This window comes from Mustela erminea, chromosome 3 (assembly GCF_009829155.1).
Source record: "Mustela erminea isolate mMusErm1 chromosome 3, mMusErm1.Pri, whole genome shotgun sequence".
In the NCBI taxonomy this organism is placed as follows: domain Eukaryota; kingdom Metazoa; phylum Chordata; class Mammalia; order Carnivora; family Mustelidae; genus Mustela; species Mustela erminea.
This window is the reverse complement of record NC_045616.1, coordinates 115,241,689-115,265,381: the sequence shown is the minus strand read 5'-3', so window position 1 is coordinate 115,265,381 and position 23,693 is coordinate 115,241,689. Positions and strand designations below refer to the sequence as shown.

Sequence of the window (23,693 nt, the reverse complement as noted above, 5' to 3'; positions counted from 1 at the left end):
CGCAACTACACAACTAATACTGCCACTGGCTCATGAACAATAAACCCACACCACAGCCACTGCCCCTTCTGCCTCTGATGGTTAGAGGCGTCTCCCATAACAACATGCAAGACCACACCCGACTAGCCTACCCACGCTGTGTAGAAGGTTTTCTGCAGTTTGAGAGACGAGCTCTCAGGTCCTAAAGGATTTCTACTGTCATCATGCAACACAGCATAGAGAGTGAATTTTTAAGGAAACTGTGTTTTGAATGTGAGCAGCATCTCAAAATCAACCTTGCCCAGCCTTTAGTAATGCACAACTCCTGCTCTGGGCTTCTCAGAATGGTAACGCTTCTATTTCTCTTCATGACCAAGGCTGCTACTGCTCACGTATTTGACTGAATTTTTGTTATTGCGAGCCTTATCGTTTGGAGCCAGTTTCCTCTCCTCCCTGACACATTCAGGGACGCTGCGCTCCAGTGTTTTGTTATAGCCCAGATGTTTCCGTGGTGATGATTAGTGACGTCACAAGCACCGGAATGTGTATCATCAAATGTATCCAGACAGAGGAGCAAAGTAGAGGGGGACAGATTGACTGACTCAACTTCCTCAAAAATTATTCTTTGGAGTCTGGGCTGTTCAATCCGGACTGCAAAGAGCAAACACTCATGCTTGCCTGTTTGTCATTCATTTCTACTCTCGGATTATTAATTATGTGGTAAATCTTGTCTATGTACCAAAAATCCAAATTAACCTTCCTCACATGCCAGCTTTCAGAATGTTACTGCTCTGCTCGAAAGCTTTCTGTTGTTTCCCCTGAGCCTACAGGACCAAGTCCGCCCTCGTGAGTCTGGCCAGTTCTCCCCTTCCAACCTCATTCCCCATTTCTCCCAAACTGGAAGCAGGACTTGGCAGCAGTTGGGACCCCTGGCTCTGGGTTCGGAAGGCCTCAGCTCACATCACAGCTTCCCTTGGGTAAATTGCTTTTCATAAGCCTCAGTTTCTATCACTTTAATTGGGGGTAACAATTTTATGAGAAGCCATCTCATGAAGTTGTTGTGAGGTTTAAATAACTTAATCCATGTGTGCAAGGCTCTGCATGGAGAAAGCAATGAGTAAATGTGAGAGAGAATGGAAAAGATGAGATGTTGCAGGACGAGGAATGGGAATATAAGGAAAAAGAAAATGAAGATGAGACGACAGGCTCTTCAAACATGCTTTGCACATTTCCATCATTTCTTTTTCAGGAAGACTCTATCCAAACAGTGCTCTATCATAAAGACTTAGGCCTTCATAAAGACATAAAGGTCTTCGGCATGAAACCATCTCTTCCTAGGCCAGCCTACCAAATGCTCTTTGGTGAATTTCATATCTTCCCCATTCAATTGTCACGAGTACCTTCCCTTGAACTTTTAGCTTGATGTGTATGAATGTGCAGAACTGGGATTACACATATGAATGCAAATTAAACCCCCAACAGTCAACACATCCCCTGCAGGCAGGGACCTCCTTCAGTCACAAACTGGGGAGACAGTACCCTGCACTTAACCAGTACCTGACAATTAACTAGTACTGTGAAGTCTTCAAAGGGTTTGCCCATGCATTATCTCAATTATTCTTAATGTCAACCCTGAAGAGCAGGCAAGCAGATGTCATTCTAAATTCCACTTGACAAACGAGGTAACTGAATTTGAGAGACTCTCTTAAATTTGAGACTCTTGAGAGTCCACACTGGTTGATAAAGTCAAATATTTAAAACACCCAAACTCCCCTTCAATTTTGGTATTTATCTGAAATTTATGCTCAGTTTGGCTAAAACATTCATTTCAATCATGTAAATACTACAGCCAAAGTCCCATAAAATCTTAGTTGTGCAATTCCTATTCCCAAGATAGAGTGTAGATATTTATTAACTTTACAGAATATTACTACTCTATTTCCAAGTAAAGTTATTTTCCCCCTAAGACTCAGCCCCACATATGAATTATAGTAAAATCTCTCTCTACCTTCTTCTATTTCCAAGTTCAAAAAATGGCATCCTAATATAATACCACAGGTGCCAATTTAAACACAGGAACACTGGAAATACTGCCAGACTTCCAGGCTTAGAAGTGTTTCTATTGTTACAAGTTGGGCTGCTAAACACACAGAGTCTGAACATCAAATATGAGTGTAGCAGCACTATGGGAACTTACATTTTTAAAGTGTAGAGCAGTTCCCCTTAACTTTCTTTTTCAATCTGGACATTATCCATCTCAGTGGTGTTCATTATAGAATTTTGCACATACAAAGAAAATAATAAAAGTTCACTGGCTAAATAGGTTATCTTAAAATAGTACCTTAATAACATTTTCCCCAACTTTTTTTTTTTTTTTCCTTTTGAGCAACAAGGATTGAATTCCACAGGCTTTCACTAACCAAATCAAGAAGAGTTTCTATGATTCTGCCAAAGTTGAAAGGTAGAGGAATCTGAGGTCTGACTTTATTGATTTGTTGCTCATAATAGTTACTGGAAGGGCACAGCTGGTTTGATGATTCAGCCAGAAGATTTTAGCAAAGAACGACCAAAATTGTATTTTCCTTCTCTACAAAGAAATGATAAAATACATTGCAACTCCTGGGACAGAGTCCCCTCATCCATAGTCCCACACATAATATACCTAAAAACATCTGCCTCAGGCCCCACACAAAGTAGGTGCTCAGCATCTGTTGAATTCTGATCTGTGCCCGAAAAGTAGTAGACAAATAATAAAGAATTAAAGTTCTCAATTGGTACCAACCACATAAATTTTAATCATTCTCCTAAATAACAGCCAAAGTCTATTGCTATTTGCACATATGTTGCATATGCTCGTCTCTTGAAATTTTTCTTGCTTTGCCCCAAGGTCAATGAGAGAAACTGATGTGATGAAGAGAGGCCCTAAAGCTGACATTGTCTGTACTTCTATTCCCCATGTTCTCCTGCCGCATGTCTCCCCAGAACTACGGGCAGAGAATGTGGGTTTGAGTAACTGGTGTCCTGCTGATTACAACGGTCAATTAAATAACCCAGAAACCCAGGAGCATATGTTCACATATACAATATTGATTAATTTTGGAGATTGGGGTAAAAATATATTAGTACTTGGGTTCCGCTTTCATGCTTAGTGGTCAGATAAGTATTCGTCCAATTCAGATCTATTTCTGCACCCTGTGGGCTCTAGAGTGTTACTTTTGTGTTTCACTTTCCTTTTCCTTCTCTGGTTACCGTCTGGTTTCCCATGTCAGTGCCTCTACTATGACTGACCAGCAGCATATGTTTAAGCAGGATTTTAATTACTAGGCCATCTCCCAGCCAACTCGCCCAAGGCAGACTGGCAGAAAAGTTCTACAATCCACGTCTCAGACTCTCTCTTGCTCCTCTCCAGGTAAATGTCTTTTTTTCTGAAGATGCTAAAATCATGCTGATGGAATCATATTCATCTGATAAGGATGATGACCACCTAATTTCTATAAAGTTTCATTTCTGTCCGCTGAGTATTTCAAGTTGCAGGGCTGGCACAGGGAGATTAAGATGGGGTGCCTGATAGTGTGACGTGATACCAGGATTTTTTTATCTTAACCCAGAAAAGCACCTTCCCATATATCACTGCACATGCCAACTAACAAACCCTGGGGATTTAGCACAGATCTGGCTTTTCAATTTGCCTTTGAGTAACGTCATCAATTTGCTTCAATTGAAGCAGGAATTATATTACATGATCAAATAGCAGTAGAATTTCTCTCCACCTCTGAAGTCCAACGCGAGGAGATTAGCGCTGACTAAACAGTGGGAAAGAACAGTGGTGATGACTGCCTTGTGTCAGCTAGCTGGAGGTCCAAATGCTACAGATGCAAAAACCAAACATTTTCTATTTGGCCACAGTCAAATCTTTGAAGGATGGCCTCAGTTTCCCTCATTTGCTATATGGAGAGAATAATAGTAGCGCCCTCCTATGGTGCTTAAGAGTATTAAAAGAGATGGTACAAAGGGCTTTAAGCACTGAACCTAATGGGTGAGCAATGCTCAAGGGTCCCTATCATAACAGCAAAACCATCATCACTCAAAACAGTGTCTAAAACTAACACTTTACTGGGCAAAGAGTTCTGTTAGCTTATGGTTAAGAAGATGCATTGGACCCATATCTCCAAGTCAAAGAGAAACCAACCTATGGAAAATTCTCCAAGTTATTTTTTCAAAGAACGGATCTCAGACTAGCTCGCCTTCCCTGTTAGCCTCCTCCTAAGCATCTAATACTTTGTCCCCACATGGAATTTGGACACGATTCTCCCTCCGCCAAAATTGCTCTTTCCTCTTCACTTGACAAAACGCTACTTGTTTGTTTCCTAAGTTTTAAAAGTATCCCTGATTTCTTCAGACTTGGCTGAGTCCCCTTGTTTAAAGCTCTCGGAGCAGTCTGTATTTTCCTTTTGTAGTGCTTACCATCATTGCATTTAAGTAATTTAAATTAATTATTTTTTGCAATTATTTATATAATATTTACACACACACACACACACACAGGACTATATACCTCAAAATGTCAAGAGCTGGCCTTGCCTTGTTCACCTGTGCATCTCTATTGTCTTACACAATAGTAGCCAATCAATAAGCATATGTTAAATAGATGAATGGATGAATGAGGGAAAGAGATAGAGAAGAATCACTGGAGTTGTTAGGATAGGAAGGAAGTAAACAGAGTAGTTTAAAAGTTGACACCTCTTCCCCTTGTCCTTAACAATCATCGGTACATCCACATTGGGCTTCCTAAATGGATAGGCAGCGGCTCCTTGGAATCTGTTTTCCTAATTCTCCTAGGCTGATATGGCCCCCAGTCCAGCAGCAGGGACTCTCTGCTCTTGGGGGCTAAAATTAGCACCAGTAAGCTCCTCCTGCAGTGGGCTCTAATCATGCAAAGGCCCAGGTGGGCCTTGCTGACAGATGTTAAGGTTAGAAGGAAGGGTAGCAGCCAGATGAGAAAACAGAGCCACCCCCTTCCGGAGGTACCAGCACTTCCTGTCTTTAGGCCTGGCTGGTTCCTGCCGGCCCACCCCCTCCCCCATGCATCAGTTTCAACACAGTTGCTGCTCTTTCTGTCATCTGAACTCAAATTCTATCTCGGAAATTGATGGGCGATTCTGCCCCTGACAACACAATGTCAGCTTTGCTCAGTGTCCAGCTGGTTCCGTATATATTATCATAATGTGCTGCCTGGGTGGACCCTGGCTGATTCTCTCCCTTGACTCAAATCCTCCTTTCCACACTAATTTCTGCCCTCTGACATGTAGACACTACTTGTTTAAAAATAAAAACAGAATTAACAGCTTGGGAAACATTTTGATTTTTAAAATCCTATAAGGACAGTAAACATATTCTAATGGTAAACTGAACTAAAAAGATTTTCTTAAAAATTTAAAAAAAAAATTTTTTTTTTAAATTTGTTTCCCAGGGTCCTACCCTGTTTCCTGATGACTTGAAAGAATTATTACTTCCCCAACCCTTAAGCCCTCTAAAACACTTTCCCAAACTTCAGTCCTGATTTTGTCCGATCCCAGTATCACTTATGCTATGACTGCCTTAATATTAACTAATTAATCTAGCTGCTATTTTTGTTTAGATTTTCTTTTTCTTTAAATTCAGTCTTGTCCTAAGCAGTGACAACAGAGATCATGACTTTGGAGTGCCATGTTTTTGTTTGCTTACTTGCTTATGCATCAGGATAGACATGTTAACTCTTTAGAAAAAAATTTTTTTGGTAGTGTTTTCCCCTCATCACGTAAAATCTTCACACGTACTACATGGAAGCCTACTCTAGAAGCTCACTGCTAACCATCAAGTGGACTCAATGCTAGCACCTCTGCTGAAGAAATTCAGAGAGAAGAATGTCAGGGAAGAGCTACCTAAGTGATGGTGTATGCGACACACTGTTAACCTCTTGCAGAAATGCTCAAGGTGAAGGGAAGTTGGCCTTAGATCTATCCTGTGGAATGACCATCACCTTGGCATTGTGGTGGCCACTCACCAGGTGTGTCTAACACCTCAGGGGACAGGAGACCTCTCTCACAATCAGCTGGATTCAAACAACAAATCATCAGGACTTGAAGGACTCTATAACTTCCTCCTTTAATTGACGAGGAAATCTAAGTACACACTTGAGGTCCTGAAGAAAGGTAGAGGCAGACTCAGTTTTTATTGATTTCTGAACGTATAACTAAAAATGTCCAAACAAAAGTGTTTCAAACCCATTCTTGGCCACTGACCCTAAATATCTCCTCTTCAAAAGATTAATGACCAGTACACAGAAGCTTTCATTTGCATGTTCACATCACTTGAATCCTCTGAAATTCTCAAGTGAGTGACGTTCCTGTTTGGAACAATCAATTATGCAAATAAGCACAATTGGAAATATAATGATTTTGTAGCCAAATATAAGACAAAAGCAATAGGTTTTTAAAAGTTCTGTCATTGTGGTCCAAGATACAAGCAGAAAGCCTCACTCCTTGCCTCCCACCATGGTCTTCCCCACATGCTTTGTGCTCATTAAAATAAGTTAGGTGTGGCTCACTCATTTATTAGGTCATTCAAAATACCAAATACTGGACGTTTCCCAAAGTTGATGGGTTTGTCAAGAAATTCATATAAGAAAATCCATATCAGTTTCCCATGTTATTTGTAGCAAGAGGTTTAGTAATCCTTCAGCACCTTAACAAGGAGACTGTTAGTATCCCAACAGTCCTTTAACTCATGGTCTCACAGCTTTCCCTTGGTCTCCTTTTTCTCTCCCTGTATACATGCCAAGGAGCCCATATGGTCAACAAATGATTTCTACAGAGATGAGTTAGAACATCCTTGCAAATAAATAAAATATTATCAGCCTCCTTCTTATCTTGCCAACCCCATAGAAAACATACCAGTCATCAAATAAAATGCATGTTTTTTTTTTTAATTTGACTAGCAGAATGTGGTACAGTCATGGGAAAAATAGGTTATTGAAGGAAAATAAGCTGTAAGGTAAACATACGCAGTATGCCATTAAAACGAAAAAAAGATACGCTCTGGGCTAACTTTTGAAAGGTCTACTTAAGATACCAGCATAAATACCTTCCTTGTACTGAGGAAAAGTAAGAACAGTGGGATAAGAGATGGAAAGAGTTTTAGCATAATATACAGAGCAAGTGGTTGAAAGTACAGACTCCAAAGTCAGGCTCTCCAGGTTTGAACCTAAGATATATACTACTTATTTGCTGTGCAACTCTGGGAAATGTATTCTACTTCTCTTAACTCTGTTTCCTCATTTTGACAAGGGGTGCCTCTAGCATTACGTGCGAAGCAAAGGAAGAGCTCAGTGAGGCTTACTGTCCTTATTCTCAGTACTATTAATACGCACAACTACGTGGGTAGGTAGACGAGGGGTGGAGCCCCGGGTCTGATTCTAATTTGTTCTGGGGTTTGGGTAAGTTACTGACCCTCTCGAAATCCCAATTTTCTCCTCTATGGGATGAGAAATGGGATTATATTGCATTATATTTTATATTATATTAAAAATGGGAATAATAATCGTTAGAGCTCATGAGATTTGTTGAAGTATTTTATGATGTAAGTAACATAATGACTACGGTACTAGCACAGAGTAACCGCTCCATAAATGATAGCTGAGAAGAGCCCTCAAATAGCAACAAGGGCAATTCTACTACTACACATTACCCCCTGGCCTGGTCACCACCAAGCAGGGCAGCAAATTCTGAGCAGTATTTCTACTTTGCCAGCAGTGCTGTGTGCGGGGTCGGATTCATATAAGGAAAACACAGATCACCTGCTTCGCAATGACCCGTGGCTCCCAAACTCTTTCATTCGCCTCACACTGAGTGCTTGCTGGCTATCAAGTCCCCAACATTAAGATTTCTAGTGTTACCCACTCTACAGACTACTCTGGGTATACTCTGAAAATCAGTCTTCGCTCACGTCTTTATTATCTTGACTTCTTGCTACGTCCTTTTTTATTGCAAGGGAAGACAAAAGACAACTTCCCCACTGCTCAGAGAAAAAGACCCGACTTGAGGCTTGAAAATCGGGCCCCTCTGTGCTCTATTTTTGTGACACATCTGGATATTCTTAGCCCTAATGTTCCGCCCTTTCATCTGTCTTGCTTTTCCAAATAGGAAAATGTAATGTTCCCTCTACATAACAAAGCACGGCATCAGTATTTATCTATGGTAATGTGGACCCTTCACCAAAATGCTCTTGCCCAAGTGGGCGCTGCTGGAGTTCTGCACCCAAACAGGTCATGTGAAGGGCCACCGTCTAAGTGTAAAGTTCTGTATTGTTCATTCTCAGCCCTTGTGTTTTGAAAGCATGTTTCTGTCAGGAAGCTGGAGATATGTTCCAGACCTTCCTCTCAGGATCTTCGGGAATCCCAGAGAGACCGTTGCAAACCTACGCCAACTTGAACTGGAAAGGCATCACAGTGGGACCCCAAGTCACCCAACCTGGTTGGGTTGGTTGATCCAGCAACCATAAAGTTATGCCCCTCCCCCCCCCCATTCACACTTTACAAGCATACCATGGACAAAGAGCACTAAATGGAGTCTGAAAGAAACTATGTGAATGTGAGATTACATCCTATCACTACTAGGTCTCTGTTTCTTTCTCTGGGAAAGAAGGGGATGTGTTAGATGACCTTCTATACTTGCGATGACTCTTCACATGCCATGAGCTCTCACCGTAGTGAGGGAGGAGAGATAAATTGGGTTGGTACGTTTCTTTGTTGTTTAGCTCATCCAGTTTGAGTTGGTTGGCGTTAGACAAATAATATACCTTTCAGAGGCCACATGCAGCCCTCCATTCAAAAGGCCTTAAGAAAGTCTCTACAAGTTCAAAAGAAGTCAATAGGCAAACTCTTTCTAGGCTACTTATGCAAAAAGTAAATCGATAAGCCAAGACCATCTGGAAAAAGGACTCTCAAAATGTTTGACTTTCTTCCTATTTTGAAGACTTGCACTATTGATAGAATGAGGAGCGATCCGGGGGAGCCCTCGCCGGCACAGCTAACTCCCTGGTGAGCTTCCAAGGACCGGCAGGAAAGAGCAAAGTTATAAGCAACTCAGAGTGATCTTGCCCTGGGCTTTTACGACACACTAGGAGTCCATGTAATTGAAAATGAGTTCATCAAAGCCCTGCCTAGCCCCCCACACCATTTCACAATTGCCACGGACCACGGTCTGAGCATCTCACATGGGCCAGACTAATCTGGTTCTCGGAGGCTCTCCGAACCTCAACTCCCGCCATCCTCCCAGTCACTGGGAGCAACAGGAGTCATTCCAGTCTCTCCTGGGGTCCTTGAACTCGCCGAAGCAAAACAGCCCTTGCATACCCTGTCCCCTCTTCCAAGAAATTTGTGTCTGTCCCTTTAACCTAGTGAAAACTTACTCAGCTCTTAGGTTTTGGCATAAATGTGATTTCCTCAAGGAAGTCTTCCCTGACCCCTCACTCCTCCCCACTCCTTTTGTACAAAACTCCCATGAGTTGCTTGTAAGCTGTGCTTAATATCTTTCTTCCCTCTTTACATCATAAATTCTGTGAAGACAGGGACTGCATCTGCCTTGTGCTATCGCACCCGAGCTTGGTGTCTGGCCTGTACTGGATGCTTAGAACGAGTGAGTGAAAAAAGGAATGACTGGAAGTCCACCTTACTGACACCTTATTCCTTGGCTAGAAAGCCAAAGAAAAGACTACACCACAAATAGCCAGTGCATTGCTTTGTTCCCCTGAAGCCCCATTTCTCCAAAGGCACCTCCAGACGAGGGGAGGCATGTGTCAACAGCTTCAATTCCGAGTGCCCAAAATTGTGTGTGTTAAAAGGCAGTCTAGGGACACCTGGGTGGCTCAGTGGGTTAAGCCTCTGCCTTCGGCTCAGATCATGGTCTCAGGGTCTTGGGATCGAGCCCTGCATTGGGCTCTCTGCTCAGCAGGGAGCCTGCTTCCCCCCTCTCTTTCTGCCTGCCTCTCTGCCTACTTGTGATCTTTTTTGGGGGGAAAAAAAAGGCAGTCTAGAGATGACCCACCCCTGCTCTCACTGAACACATACCAAAGGGAGGCCATGGAAGCCAAGTAACCGGCCCAGAGTCACACAGCTAGTTCCTGGCAGAGTCGGGTCAGAAATCTAGCTCTTCCATCAGACAGCCTCCCCTCTCTCCGTTAGATCCAACTGATGCCTACTAACCACCTCTTAGGGCCTCATTACACAGAAAGGAGAAGAGGGGGCCTCTCCTTTCTATGGGAACCTCCATGCTGTCTCTGAGTTTGGAGTAATCTTCCCAAGCCTGAATCATCTTTCTCTGCATGTCCATAAAACAACAAATTTAAGTGCAGCTGGGCACAGGGAGTCAATGGGGCTGGATACCCAGGGGCAACCAACAGAAGCAAAAGCTGCTTCTGTCTGGAGCAAAAGGATTAAAGAAGGTCAAATGCTAAAGAGCAAGAATAACACCATATTGTCAGGGACAGCTGGAAGGGGACACTACAATGGAGAGGTCAGAACTAACTGGTGGTGGGGAAAATAGGATTCTACTTCTCTGATGCCATAATTACAGCAAGAAGATGGGCCCAGGGACTCTATCGCCAAACTCTATTCTACAAATTAGTTTTAGTTTGACCAAACCCCACTTTTGTGTAGATTTGTTTTATTTTGGCATCCTGGCCCATTTATACTTCATGTCTTTATCTGTATAATCACCTTGAAGGGAACTTTAATTCGTTTGTAGCTGATTCCCACAAAAACTAAATTGTGCTTTATTCCCAATTTTAAAAAGCAGGGATGTTTTAAAAGATCTATATTTGAAGCCAAGAAACTAAGTAAGACCTCAGGTTCAGAACTCGTGAACATTAAAATGTCCACCATCTAGAAACGGATTGCTCAAATAAACATGATGCTTGTTCAAATTCATACTGATTTTTAAAAAAGAACCTAAGTATGAAAAACACCGGAGAGGGTGGCCTACTGATGACCAGCTGAGCTCTGTGACCCATTCAGATGTCCCAGTGATCATGGAGGGGGCATGTCCTCCAACAGCCCCAAAAAGCGAGAGTGTGGAAGGAGGCAGAAGAGGGGAAGGGATAAAACACATGCATGCCAAAAAAAAAAAAAAAAAAAATCTCCTAGAAAAAATGAGCATTTAAACTGCTTGTCAGAAGGCTTCCTGACAAAGCCACTAGAGTGTATTCACAGGCATTTGCATAAATGCTGCCGGTGAGTTCACCGTAGCTGCTAGCGCTAATGGTACATAAAGTAATTTAGTCACTTCTCCCGGCATTCTATGTCAGAATGATGAGCGCCGGCACTTTGCCTTGTTGCATATTAGATCATTAGATAATAAAGTGTTAGTGCATGAAAGCTGACAGGGTCCCCGCACTGTAGCTCTGTGAGGGCACCGCATTTTGCCACAAATAGAGAAACTGATGCCCCAATTGGCCTTAAATTTAAGTAAACACAACCTGAAACTCAAGAGAACAATAATAACAATATCAACACTCCCAAGCCTTTAAAGATCCCCAGCATAGGGTCCTCACTAATTTGCCCAAGTGACGGGAAGTTAGGGCAGATGCATAAGCTAGGACGGCACATTCCCGTGGGTGGGGACGATTCTGCTGCTTTGGCTCCAAGCCCAGGCTTCCCAAAAACTGAAACCCTGAGAGTAGTCACCTTCTGACACTACCTGTCTCCACAGTGCACATCTTCCACAAAGCGATTGCTAACTTAAAGATGAAACCTCACTAGCCTAAACTCTCCCATAAATATTCAGCCAAAGAAAATCTCAGTATTTGAAGAAAAGAATGGGGGGGAGCAACTACCATGAGCTACAGGACGCCAGGATTCACCCTCTTTGGACCATGCAAGATTCTGTGCAATGAATTTACCTTTGTCAACTCTCCCACTTGAAATACAGGGGCTGTGACTTGAGCTTGGAGGTTTGGAGGTCCGTGGGTCACACAGGGATGACTGTATGCATGAGTGTAAAGCGTGGTCTCTTTTTCTACTTATATGCAGAAAGATGAGCTACGAAAGGGAACTTTCCTCCAACTGTCTGACAAGCAGCATATAAATAGAGATGTGCAGAGTTGCTCAAAATAATTCAGGCTACCTGTAAATGAGCTGGTAAAAAGCCCAGAATGAGGGAAAATGAAGGCTTCTACAGGTCACCTACGAGGTGAAAATATCTAGCAGTCTCACTGAGTAGTGGCTGTCTGAGGCGGGGGTGAGGGAATACAGTGGCTGAAGGGTAGGGACTGGGTTCTGGAAGTCTTAAACAGGGCAGTTTCAAACAGGATTTTTCAGTGGCAAAGTTAAGTATTACCATACCCCCCAAATCAACATGCATTAGCATCTAAGTCGACTCCCACACATCCCTAAGGTAAGAGCCCAGGAGTCACCCTTTGCTGAGTAGATATTTATGTATCAGCTTGAAGCGTCTAAATGAGTGGGTGGTTTTGTGTGGCTGGTTGATTCATGTGTTCAGAGAAGTAGATTTTCATGCATTGTCATTAGAAGGCACCTCAAGCTATCTCCCTTTTTATTCTACTGGAGAGAAATGAAGTAAGGCATTGGTGACTGCGAGCCCCCCCTAGCTGAAGAAGATAAGACACATCCAGACCCTCAATGATGCTTAACCATTTATGAACAGGGAAATGTCACCATATTCTTGAACAATATGTTAATAATCACATGGCCCCTTGCGGACTGGTGAACTGGAGAGGAGGAATAAAACATTGCCTCTAAAACTTAGAATAATATGATATCCCACTCGAAATATTAATATGTACATGTAGAAGCAAGACTATTTTTGAGTTGGGAGGAAGCCTAGAGGCCTTTTGGTCTGGAGACTCAAACTGTTAGCCCATGGCTGTCTTCTTCCTAAGTACATTTCCTCCTTCAGAGGGTTTAAAAGTTGTGTAATTAGTTACCAACAATTAAAAATTAGGAGTTTTAATTCTTGCCAAACTAGAACATCTGTCCCCAGGGGCTCTCAGTCGCTTTGGCCTCCACCGTCTAGGGCTGCAGGAGGGCAGAACGCATACTTGCCCTTCTTCTGCAGTTTCCATCCAGCCTACTTCCCCTATATATATGACCTGCCCCCACTCAAGCCACACTCTTTCTTTTTTTTTTTAATCCCCCTACAGATCATCACCTTCATTTTACCAAGAAGAAGACAAAGGATCCCCAAAGGTAAGATGACCTGTCCAAGGTGACATAAAGGCCAGAGGTGAAACTAAAAAACTGAATTTAGGTTTCCTGGCTCCTACCTAAAGATTCTTTCCTCCACATTATAATTCAAAATAATGTTCCTGACCTCTAGGCTCTAAAGGTGTCCTTCTGGCAGGTGGTTTCTGTTGGTTTGTGCTGTTTTTGTTTTTTCTTTTTTCCTGGTGGAGATTATTTGCATGACGTCATGTGGTCCGTCACTGCCTTCCCAAAGGCAGGAATGGGAGCTGGCTGTGTCTGCATTTGGAGCCCATTTTGGAACTGTGAACCCATGACTGGTAGATTTCAAACTGACAGTTAAGTCTGTCTTTGGACAAGACAGTAACCATTGCAACTAACCAAGCCACAGTGGAAAACAAGACTTCAGTTTTTAAACCACAGCTTTCCAAATTGTGCTCACTGAGTATGTACCTAGTTTTTCTTCCTCCTTTCCCCTAAATACTTCTAGTAATACAATGCCTTAAGTGACTCCAAGGGTATTAAAAAGGCAACATTACTGTAAAATGAGGATCAGAATAATTTTAAGTACAGGAATGGATCTAGGAATGTAATCACGAGCAGGTGTTTCAAATGGCCTCCTGCAAAAAAGTAATATCCATCCATCTCAGCACTAATGAAACCATAAAGAAGCAGCTTTTGAAAGATGATGGTTTACTTTAAAAAGACTGTAAAACTGGATGTGGTGAAGGATCCCTTCTTAGAGTGTTACATCTGGTTAATTAATAAAAAGTACAGTTTGTGTATTCCTTAAGTGCAGAAAAAATCAGGCAAAAATAATGATAGTGGTGTGTTTATTAAATTAGAATGCTGGCAGGGAAGGGAGTTTTCTACCTTATGAATTATGTCATGAACAGCTCATGGCCCTTGGAAAAAATCAGGCAATCGGGTGGTAATTTGTACAGTAGTGTTTTTAAAAGAATCCTGCTGATGTAGCAAACCGGAAAGTGAAGTGGGGAAATGGGTCTGGAGTTTAATTTGGAGGAGATAAGAGAAAATCCAGAATGGTGATTGGTATCCAGTATAGTCTCAATCATTGTTTCTTGGATGGATGGATGGATGGATGGATGGACTGATGGAAGATGAATAGATGGGTGGATGGACAGATGTATGGACAGATAGATGGATGGACAGATGGATGGACAGATAGATGGATGAATCAAGGGATGGATGGACAAATGGAAGGATGTATACATTATATATACACGTAGTACAGAAACGTTCAGATGTATATTCAATCTGGCCTGTGGCTCCTTTGAGTGCCATTCACTTTCCTTGATTCAAATTTTTATCCGGTTTCCTCCAGTCCTCTCAAAGATACCACTGATCAGCCAAAAATTCAAGACAAATGTGAAATCTCCCCCAACAAAACCCACCCATAGTGAGCAGACTCTATCACATGGTGATGAGGGGAACATCATGCACAAGGCACAGGAGAGATATTTAGTTTGGGCTTCATCTTAACAAATGCCTCTGACCTAGACATTGGACTTTATCTCCAAATGAAGTTCAATATGAAGTTACAGAAATACACCAGCGGCATTGTAAAGAGGATAGAGTTCATTATACAACCAAGTCAGCTGTATACTCAAAATGTACCACAATATTTGTTACCCTGCTCTGACCCTCCTTTATTTTTCAGTCAAGCTGTAGTTTAAAGTAAAGTGGTCCATGTCTCCCTCCCTCTCTCAACCAGAAGGAAAGATGCATCAACCATTTCCAGGATAGAGAGATGTGCAACAAGAAAGGGTGGGCCTCAAAAGTATCTTCCTGTCTTTAAATATTTGCTTTCAGCATCGTTTCAACAGCACATTGGAAATCAGAAACAGTAGGAAATGTGGTGGAGTTGGAAGAAAGAAACCAAATAGATTCACAGTTAAAGTAGCAATGCCAACCAATGAAAATGATTTGCCTACCATGTTCCAGATAAGAGGGCGTACCTTCCGAGGGGTCAAGCCTCCGAGCCCTCCGCCCATGCTTAGAGTTATTATGGACAAACATATTATCAGAGACTGCCAGGACATGGCCATCCACATTGACTGTCGTAGACACCACGACCTGGAGACAGAAGAGAGAAATGAATGAACATTTTAATATAAAAGCATGGAGGGTAATAAACTCAAGTTAAATAAATAACAGCTGGGAGCTGAAGAAAATTGCACAGCTATTTCACATAATAACTGGTGCTTATGCTGTACAAGTCTAACAAGAGGAGCTATTGATGAGTGGGTCTTTGGCATGGAACGCTTTTGATGCAGTTTTAAGTAAAATTGCACAGTTTATAGTTATACAGCAGAAGGTACACTGTTAACCATAATTTTAACAAGAGGATCTTTATTAGCATATTTTTTTACACAACGGTGGTTGTGTTTCACCTAAATTACCCTTCAGTTTAGACACTGAAGCAGATATCACAGTTGATCATGCAAATAAAAATCTTTTGAATCTTTAAAATATTTCCTCCTCCCACCCCCTTCCCCCACCCCCTTCACCCCCCCCCACCCCCCACTGTGTCAGGGTTAAGAGGACAGAGAAATGAAAAAGAGAGGTTTCAGTGAGAGCTGGGAGGCAGCTTTCTCTCCCGGGTGCCTTTTTGGGGTTTCTTGTACTTTTCTCTTCCCATATTACCTCAATGAATCAGACCAAACTTCCCTCCCCCTGGCCTCACCACCATCACCACTACTAACCAGACCACTCCCTCCCCAAAAGATCCCTGCTGATTAAGGGTCTTAGCTCTGTTTCACAGCCAAACAACAACAATAACAACAACAAAACAAAAACAAAAAAAAAAGAAGAAATGGGGTGGCTCGGTATAATTCGGATACGCTGGCCATCTCATAAACCCACTCTGAGCCTAGTTTGCCAGAAGGGACACGGGCAGAGGTGTTTTCTCAGAGAACTCTGACTAAAACAATGAGAAGAAATGACCTACACTTCTCCTTATATTAAATGGGGGAGAGGATTAAAACTGAAACCCACAGAGATATGTTTATTCATGCGACCTCTTACAACCAAATATAATAATTGTCTGTAATTGCAGCCTCAGCTCCCACCTCGTGCTTTGACACGGGAAACAGCAATCAGCCAGCTCCCGTTTAATCCACCTATTATGTTGACTAATTAACTTTCCTCGACAGTTTATTTCTTCCTCCATTATCAGCCCCTGTCAGCCGCAAGCACCCTGCAGCAGAGGGGAGACCTCAGGCTCTTTGATTGATCACCGATAGATTGACATGCAGATTAATTTAATTAGAATCACCTCACTTGAGAAATGAAAGACAAAGGCAAGAGGGCTAATAGATCTGCTCTCATAATGAGGCAAGCCTCCAGAGCCAAAGCTGAGGATTTCTGATTTATTTTGCTCAATTCCCCAGTTGCTTGGAAAGACTCTCGCTTTAATTGTTCTTGGTTTTGAGAGGCATTAGCCTCTGAAGAGGTGAAACGCTTTACAAGGATTGGCACATACTGAGGCCCCAGTTTCTGAGGAAGCCTTTTCTCCGACTTCGAGTCTTGTGCAATGCCTCAGTTTCATCCCCTGAGTTGGGCAGAGGGCAAGATGCTGGGCCTTGCCCTGTGCTTGCAAACTGTCAGCCCTGCCTTGGCAAAGGGCCCTCCTCAGTAGCCTCCCACCCCCCACCAATGTCAGCCATACTGAAAAGTTCTACCGTCGACATCTTTGATCTAAACCCATTAGGCCAAAACATGGCGGAGTTCCTTTCTCGCGGCCTCAAAGATGGTATAGAACTCCAGCCTGTGAAGCTCTGCTCCCAGTACTATCGTGGGGTTGATTTCATTTGATCTGATCCCATTTGACTTGATCTAGTTATTAGTTTTTGTTTGTTTTCTTCCTTGCCCTCTCTTACACAGACCTGAGACCCTGCTTTTTAAATGGAGCCTCTACAGTCTTTCAGACCTGGATGCAGAAGTCGGGGAACTCTGGAAACTACACACTTGGTCATCCCACCCTGGGGTCTCCCAGGAATGAGTGCAGGGCAAGGCTTCTATGGGGTCCTTCTTAAGGGTCCTCTCTCAAGGTCTTTTCCATGACTCCCAGCCAGACCTGGAGCCTCCCCTGATTTTATTTTTTAAATCTATTTTATTAAAATACAAAGTAAACAACTGAGAGTCCATTCTGGGACTCGGGTGTTTGCCTCAACCATTGTGAAAACCAAAATCCCAACTAGGGCAAGTAATTGACGGAAGGACTCAGTACATTTGAAGTAGCAGTTTGCAAAGTGGTTTTTCTCTTTCTTCATGATTGACCAACCAGATCTGACACAGCCTGAAGGTTCTGTGTATGCCTCATCAATTGTAGTTTAATTTAAAAGGAGGGGGAAGAGAAGAAAACGGTCTATTCTTTTATTTTCAAAAAGTATTATGTACCAATACAGAGTCCATATTATTTAAGGCAACAGAAACTCACTTTTCTTTTTAGTTAGGGAGGTGGGACATTGACAATTATATAACAAAGCTGGGTCTTTCAAAGAATTTTTGATTTACTACGAGACCACAATTGAGTGGTCACTGGAGTCGTTAGCAGAAGAAACTATAAAAGGAATCCCAAACGGTATCTGTTTCCAGTGTCAGGAAATGCAGAAAGTTGTTATTCTAGATGTCTGTCTTAAGAGGAAAAAAAAGCAATGGCAATTCTCCATGCACCTGTAAGATGAAATGCTACAGGCTTAAGCTTAAAATACTCAGTATTTTTTAAAGATATTGTCATCTGATTCCTACATTGAACAAAAATCACAAAAGCAGTTAAATTAAAAAAAAAAATACATCCTATGTGTTTTTTTTCTTGACAAAAAAAGGATCACCAAGACCACATGTGTGATAGAATCATTTCATTGAAAGTTCCCTTAAAATTGGAGTAAGATAAAACAGAATCCTCGTGTCTTTAATTTCTAGAAAATAAACACCTAATGTTCCTCACAGAAACTCATGTCTAAACATTTTAACTTCCCTCTCTTCCAAATAATTTCTCTCATTCCAATTTGGAAATGATCAAGATACATTTAAATGAAACATATGCTGAAATTAATCCACAGAGCAACTTGTAAATTTTTTAAAAATCTAACTGTGAGATGCAAAGGGGGCACTGAAGTGTCCTTTAAAAATAGGCCCATAGAGGGAAGGAAAAGGGCCTTTACAGTTTAACACAAGATTAATGAGGTGCTGACACATTCATGCAGGCAAGGGGACAGACAGGCCTGCCAAATCTTCAACCTTCCCAAATTTTGTCAACAAAACACAGCTTGAATTTGGGACAGGTAAACATGGAAAATGATTTTACATTTGGACTCAACACTTCCCTCTCTAACCCCTTCCTCACTCTCCTGCCCTGGGAAAGAGATGAAGGGAATATGAGGAACAGGTATACTTAGAATTTTATGATATCTGTTAAATTAAATCTTTACTCTTAAGAATTGTACAGTACAATATAGGAACCACACATGTAGTTATTTAAATTTAAACTAATTAAAGTAAAGTTTTAAATTCCATTGTTCCTGAGTCTCCATAGCCACATTTCAAGTGATTAGTAGCCACATGTGTCTAGAGACTGCTATATTGGACAGGGCAGCACAGAACATTTTCCTCATTCTAGAGTGCTCTACTGGACAGTGCTGCTGTAGAATGGTTTGGAAATAAATGGCTCAAAGTGATTCAGGAGGATGTCCAAATGATATCTCCTGAAATAGGTATTAGTGTAAGTGGACATGTTTAAGGTTATATACAAGTATTTTTGATGACTATATTTTTTATAGAATTATTCTATTTAGGACATAGCTTTCTAATATAGCAGTCCATAGATATATCGATGAACATGCAGTGTGTTCCATGATACCTTCTATCTAGGTCCAGCCCTCCAAGTGAGGGCATTCAGCATGAGAGGATTAAAAAACAAACAAACAAACAAAAACACAGAAGAGAAATCTGCAGGTATCCATGAACTTTGGAGATTGTACACTAACATTTTCAGTTTCTTGCCTCATCTCAGTGGTTCAGAATGTTCTGTTTTATCCTAGACCTAGCTATCCCTAAAGGTTGTTTTTTTTTTTTTACAATTTTACCCCTCTACCTATTTAGGATTAGAAACAATTCAACACAAAATTGGTGATTCTTGACACCCAAGCTTTCCTAGCTGATTTGACTTTGACCAGGTTAACTTGACCTTTAGCCACCAAGCTCCTGCCTCTCAAGTGGAAATACTAACAACAGTGCCTGGTTGTGTGAGGCTTACATTACTGAAAGTGGCCAGCAGGGTTCCTGGCTCAAACTGAGCACTCAACAAATGTTAGTAGCAGTAGTAGTATAGCTGTTACTTTGTTGGTGATACTGACCAAAAGGTTCAAGTTAATGTATTGGGCTAATCATCTGAAGCCATAAAGAGGACCCTGTATAAACTGTTATTTTAAATCAAAGGATACAAAAATTATCCTTAATATGTTCACTGCTTTATCAGTCTAACAATGAGATTGCATAATTCTAAAGACTTTTGTGCTCACCATATGTCACTATGTAATTTAGGCCTCATGTAAATTGTAAATTTCACTGGTTTATATAATTTTCCTTTCTAGAACTCAGTGACAGATTTTTTGAAAAAAATCTACAAATTAGACATCTTATCAATACAGTCTTGTTTTCCCAATATTTCATATGAATGAAGGATTCTCTGAGAGTTTTGTTATTGGTTAGTATTTCCTGCTACCATTCTTCAAGCTGTCCCTCTTTTCTTCATATCAGGCAAGAGACCTTGTATGTCCCCAATAAACTAAATTATCTAAGATTCATGACCCATAATCTCTGTCTCATGAGCATATTCTCAAAAAGACAAAAGCAGCTAAATTCAGTCATGAGTGCAAAATCCCATTAACAAAAGTAGCAGCTCATGTAGAAGAAGGGGTTATGACAAAAGCAACCGAAAGAGTTAAAATCTGTAGTTTTAGGGGTACCTGGGTGGCTCAGTGGGTTAAAGCCTCTGCCTTCAGCTTAGGTCATGATCCCAGGGTCCTGGGATCGAGCCCCATATCGGACTCTCTGCTCGGTGAGGAGCCCGCTTCCCCCTCTGTCTCTCTGCCTGCCTCTCTGCCTACTTGTGATCTCTGTCTGTCAAATAAATAAATAAAACCTTTAAAAGAAATAAAAAATAAAAAATAAAAAAATAAAATCTGTATTTTTAAACATTTCTATAACAAATCTGGAATTAAGAAGAAGATTAGACCACAAAAATGATTGCAATGTTTAGATTTAGAATATTTTAGTAGTAAGTATCTCCCTCCAAGAAATAACTACTTTAACAACTTAATTTTGAATGGATATAAAATTATAAACTTGGTCTTCAAAGCTAATATATGGTAACTCAGTGTAAGGAAACTGGTGCTAAAGTTGGTCTGTTACATGACTTTCTCACCTCTGGGTTTAACGTATTCTATGTCCGCATTAATTCAGGACCCCTAATATAAGGCATTAAATGCACTGGCTTGGAGTACACGAAATAGAAAGGCAGTGAGTGACATTCCATGGAATAATAGTCAGCAATAAAAAGAAACAAACTATTGATACACCTGGATGAATTTCAAGAGAATTATACTGAGTGAAAAAAGCCAGTACCAAAATATTACATCTTGCATGGTATGGGCTTATTCCCTACCCTCTTCCCCACCAAATTTACATGTTAAATACCTCATCCCTAGTACCTCAAGATGGGCCTGTCTTTGGAGACAGGGCCTTTAAAGACATGATTAGGTTAAAATAAGGCTCTTAGAGTGGGCCCTAATCCAATCTGATCCATGTCCTAAGAAGAAGAAATTTGGCCAAGCAGAGAAACACCAGAGTGTATGCGTGAAGATGAAAGACCATGTGAGGACACAGCAAGAAGGTGGCTATCTATAAGCCAAGCAGAGAGGCCTCAGAGGAAACCAACTCTACTGATGCCTTGATCTTGGATTTCCAGCCTCCAAGCCTGTGAGAAAATAAATTTCCATTTTTAAGCCACTCAGTCTGTGATGTTTTGTTATGGAAGTCATGGAAAAGTCATACACGGAGTAATTCCATTTACTTGACATTCCTGAAATTTTAAAATTGGGGGAATGGAGAATGGATTAGCACTTGCCAAGGGTTCGGGACAGAGGGAAGGTGGATATGGCTACTACGAAAAAATGACAGGAAGGATCCCTGTGATGATGGCGATGCCCGATATCGTCACTGTGGTGATAGATACATAGACCTACGCATGATAAAACCTTACAAAACTAAAAACATATACCTATGTAAATGACTACAAGCAAAACTAGAGGGATTTGAATAAGGTGGCAGATTTATCAACATTCAAATCCAGCATGATTATTGTATAATACTATGTAACATTGTACTATAGTTTTGCAATCCATTACTATTGGGGTACTGGGCAAACGGTGCACAGGGTCACTCAGTATTATTTCACACAACTACATATGAATTTACAATTATATCAATAAAAAGTTTAACTACATAAAATGTCTCATTAATTAAGATGCCCTTCCATAGGTGAAGGGACATACAAACTGATAATCCATAGAAAGGAATATTATACAGCAATAAAAAGAAATGAGTTATCAAACCATGAAAAGACATGCAGTTTTAAATGCATAGTGCTGAATGAAAGAAGCCAATCTGGAAAGGCTATAAGCCGTATGATTCCCACTGTGCAACATTCTGGAAAAGGTAAAACTATGGAGGTAGTAAAAAGATTTGCCAGGAGTTTGCCAGGGGGAGGGAGGGAAAAACAGGTGAGGCACAGGGGCAGGGAAGCCATTCTATCCGATACTGTAATGGTGAGGACATAACACCATGCATTTGTCCAAACCCACAGAATACAAAACATACAAATGAATCCTAGTATAAACTATAAACTTTATACTGTGTTATCAAAACTGTATCAATATGGCACATTACTCTAATAAGTATATCAAACGCATGCAACATATTAATATTAGGGAAAATGGGGGAAAGGATTGAGGGTTTCTATGAGAACTCGTTTATACTTCCTCCTCATTTTTCTGTAAACCTAAAACTGCTTTACAAAATAAAGTCTTTATGTCATCAAATTTCTGCCCTCCCCCCTACACAGGGGTGTTCTACCATATTCTCTACCCTATCTGCTGAGCCATTCTTTACAGACTCCTTGAACATTACAGTCAAAAGCCCAAGAAATCAGCCAACCTAGTAGCTTCCAGCTAAGAGTTTTCAAATGTAGTAATAGGAACAACACAGCAGAGTGGAAACGCTAAATTTGTCCTTAGGAAGGCTGCATTCTAAAGCAGTCAGTTTCCTTTGTCGCTATAGGATGAGATCCTCTGCCTGGAAACACTGGTTATCTCCTGTCTGTGAGAAGCCCTGAACTGATGGATTCACATGACTCTGAATAATTTTAAAACAGTGTGTGATTCTTAATAACCGTCATCGGGGGGCGCCTGGGTGGCTCAGTGGGTTAAAGCCTCTGCCTTCTGCTCAGGTCATGATCCCAGGGTCCTGGGATGGAGCCCGCATCTGGCTCCCTGCTTCACGAGACCCCGCTTCCTCCTCTCTCTCTGCCTGCCTCTCTGCCTACTTGTGATCTCTGTCTGTTAAATAAATAAATACAATCTTTAAAAAAATAAATAAATAAACGTCATCAGGATCAAAAAATAGGTCATCACATGGGATTCAGAAAAGAAAATGATAAAAAGAAGTCCTCAGTAGTCATGACACTGCAAATGGGTCTAACACCTCTCTTTGAGGCTTGGAAAATTGAGGCCCAAGAGATTTAAAAGCATCCTCAAGGTCATAGGACAAATTAAGAGCAGAGGTAAGCCTGGAGGGAAACTTTCAGACTGTAGGTCCAGTTCTCACCCACCGCGGCCTCTGGCCTCTCCACACAAATGCTACAAGTTGTGGCTGAAGTCTATTCTCCCCTGACTCTGCTGGTGTCTCCCAGGACATAGAGCTGGGATGTATATGACTGACTACACTCTAAGTATTATATACATAAAAATGTCTGCCGCAGTTAGGAGTCAGGTCTTCATTAACTTTGTCCTTTAAAATATCCTTGACTGATACGGAATGAGATAGTCTCTGAAAACTGCCTGATTGCTAGTTTCTATCTGGTTGAAAGATCCCAAATAAGTCATTAAAAATTATGGAGGACGCATGAACCTACAGGATGTAACAGAGTGGAACTTCGAGAGAAAGGGAGAGAGTGACGGAATTAAATCCACTCTGTAAGGCTCAAGGCAAAAAGATCTCTTTTCTTAACAGTAAGACAAAAGCAGACACTTCTCAATGCTCAGATATGTATGCTAAACTCATTCAGATCTTTGGAAACTAAACTCAGCTTCTGTTTCCTGAACTGTGACACATGCTCAACATAAAAGCTCATCAGTGACCCGAACCTTGGTCCTCCCTCTGTGGATCAGGAAACCTT

At 41.3% G+C, this 23,693-nt stretch overlaps 1 protein-coding gene across 7 annotated transcripts in view; it reads right to left on the bottom strand.

The window, feature by feature from the left end:
• The window catches only part of EBF1 (EBF transcription factor 1), a 387,792-nt gene that overhangs the window by 111,914 nt on the left and 252,185 nt on the right, over positions 1-23,693 (bottom strand). For 4 of the 7 annotated variants that reach the window (XM_032337165.1, XM_032337166.1, XM_032337160.1 and 1 more), the window contains exon 8: positions 15,169-15,310. In XM_032337165.1, the coding sequence (XP_032193056.1) occupies positions 15,169-15,310 (142 nt within the window). The remainder of the gene's footprint in view (positions 1-15,168; positions 15,311-23,693) is intronic. The other 3 variants (XM_032337167.1, XM_032337162.1, XM_032337163.1) reach the window with 1 other exon arrangement.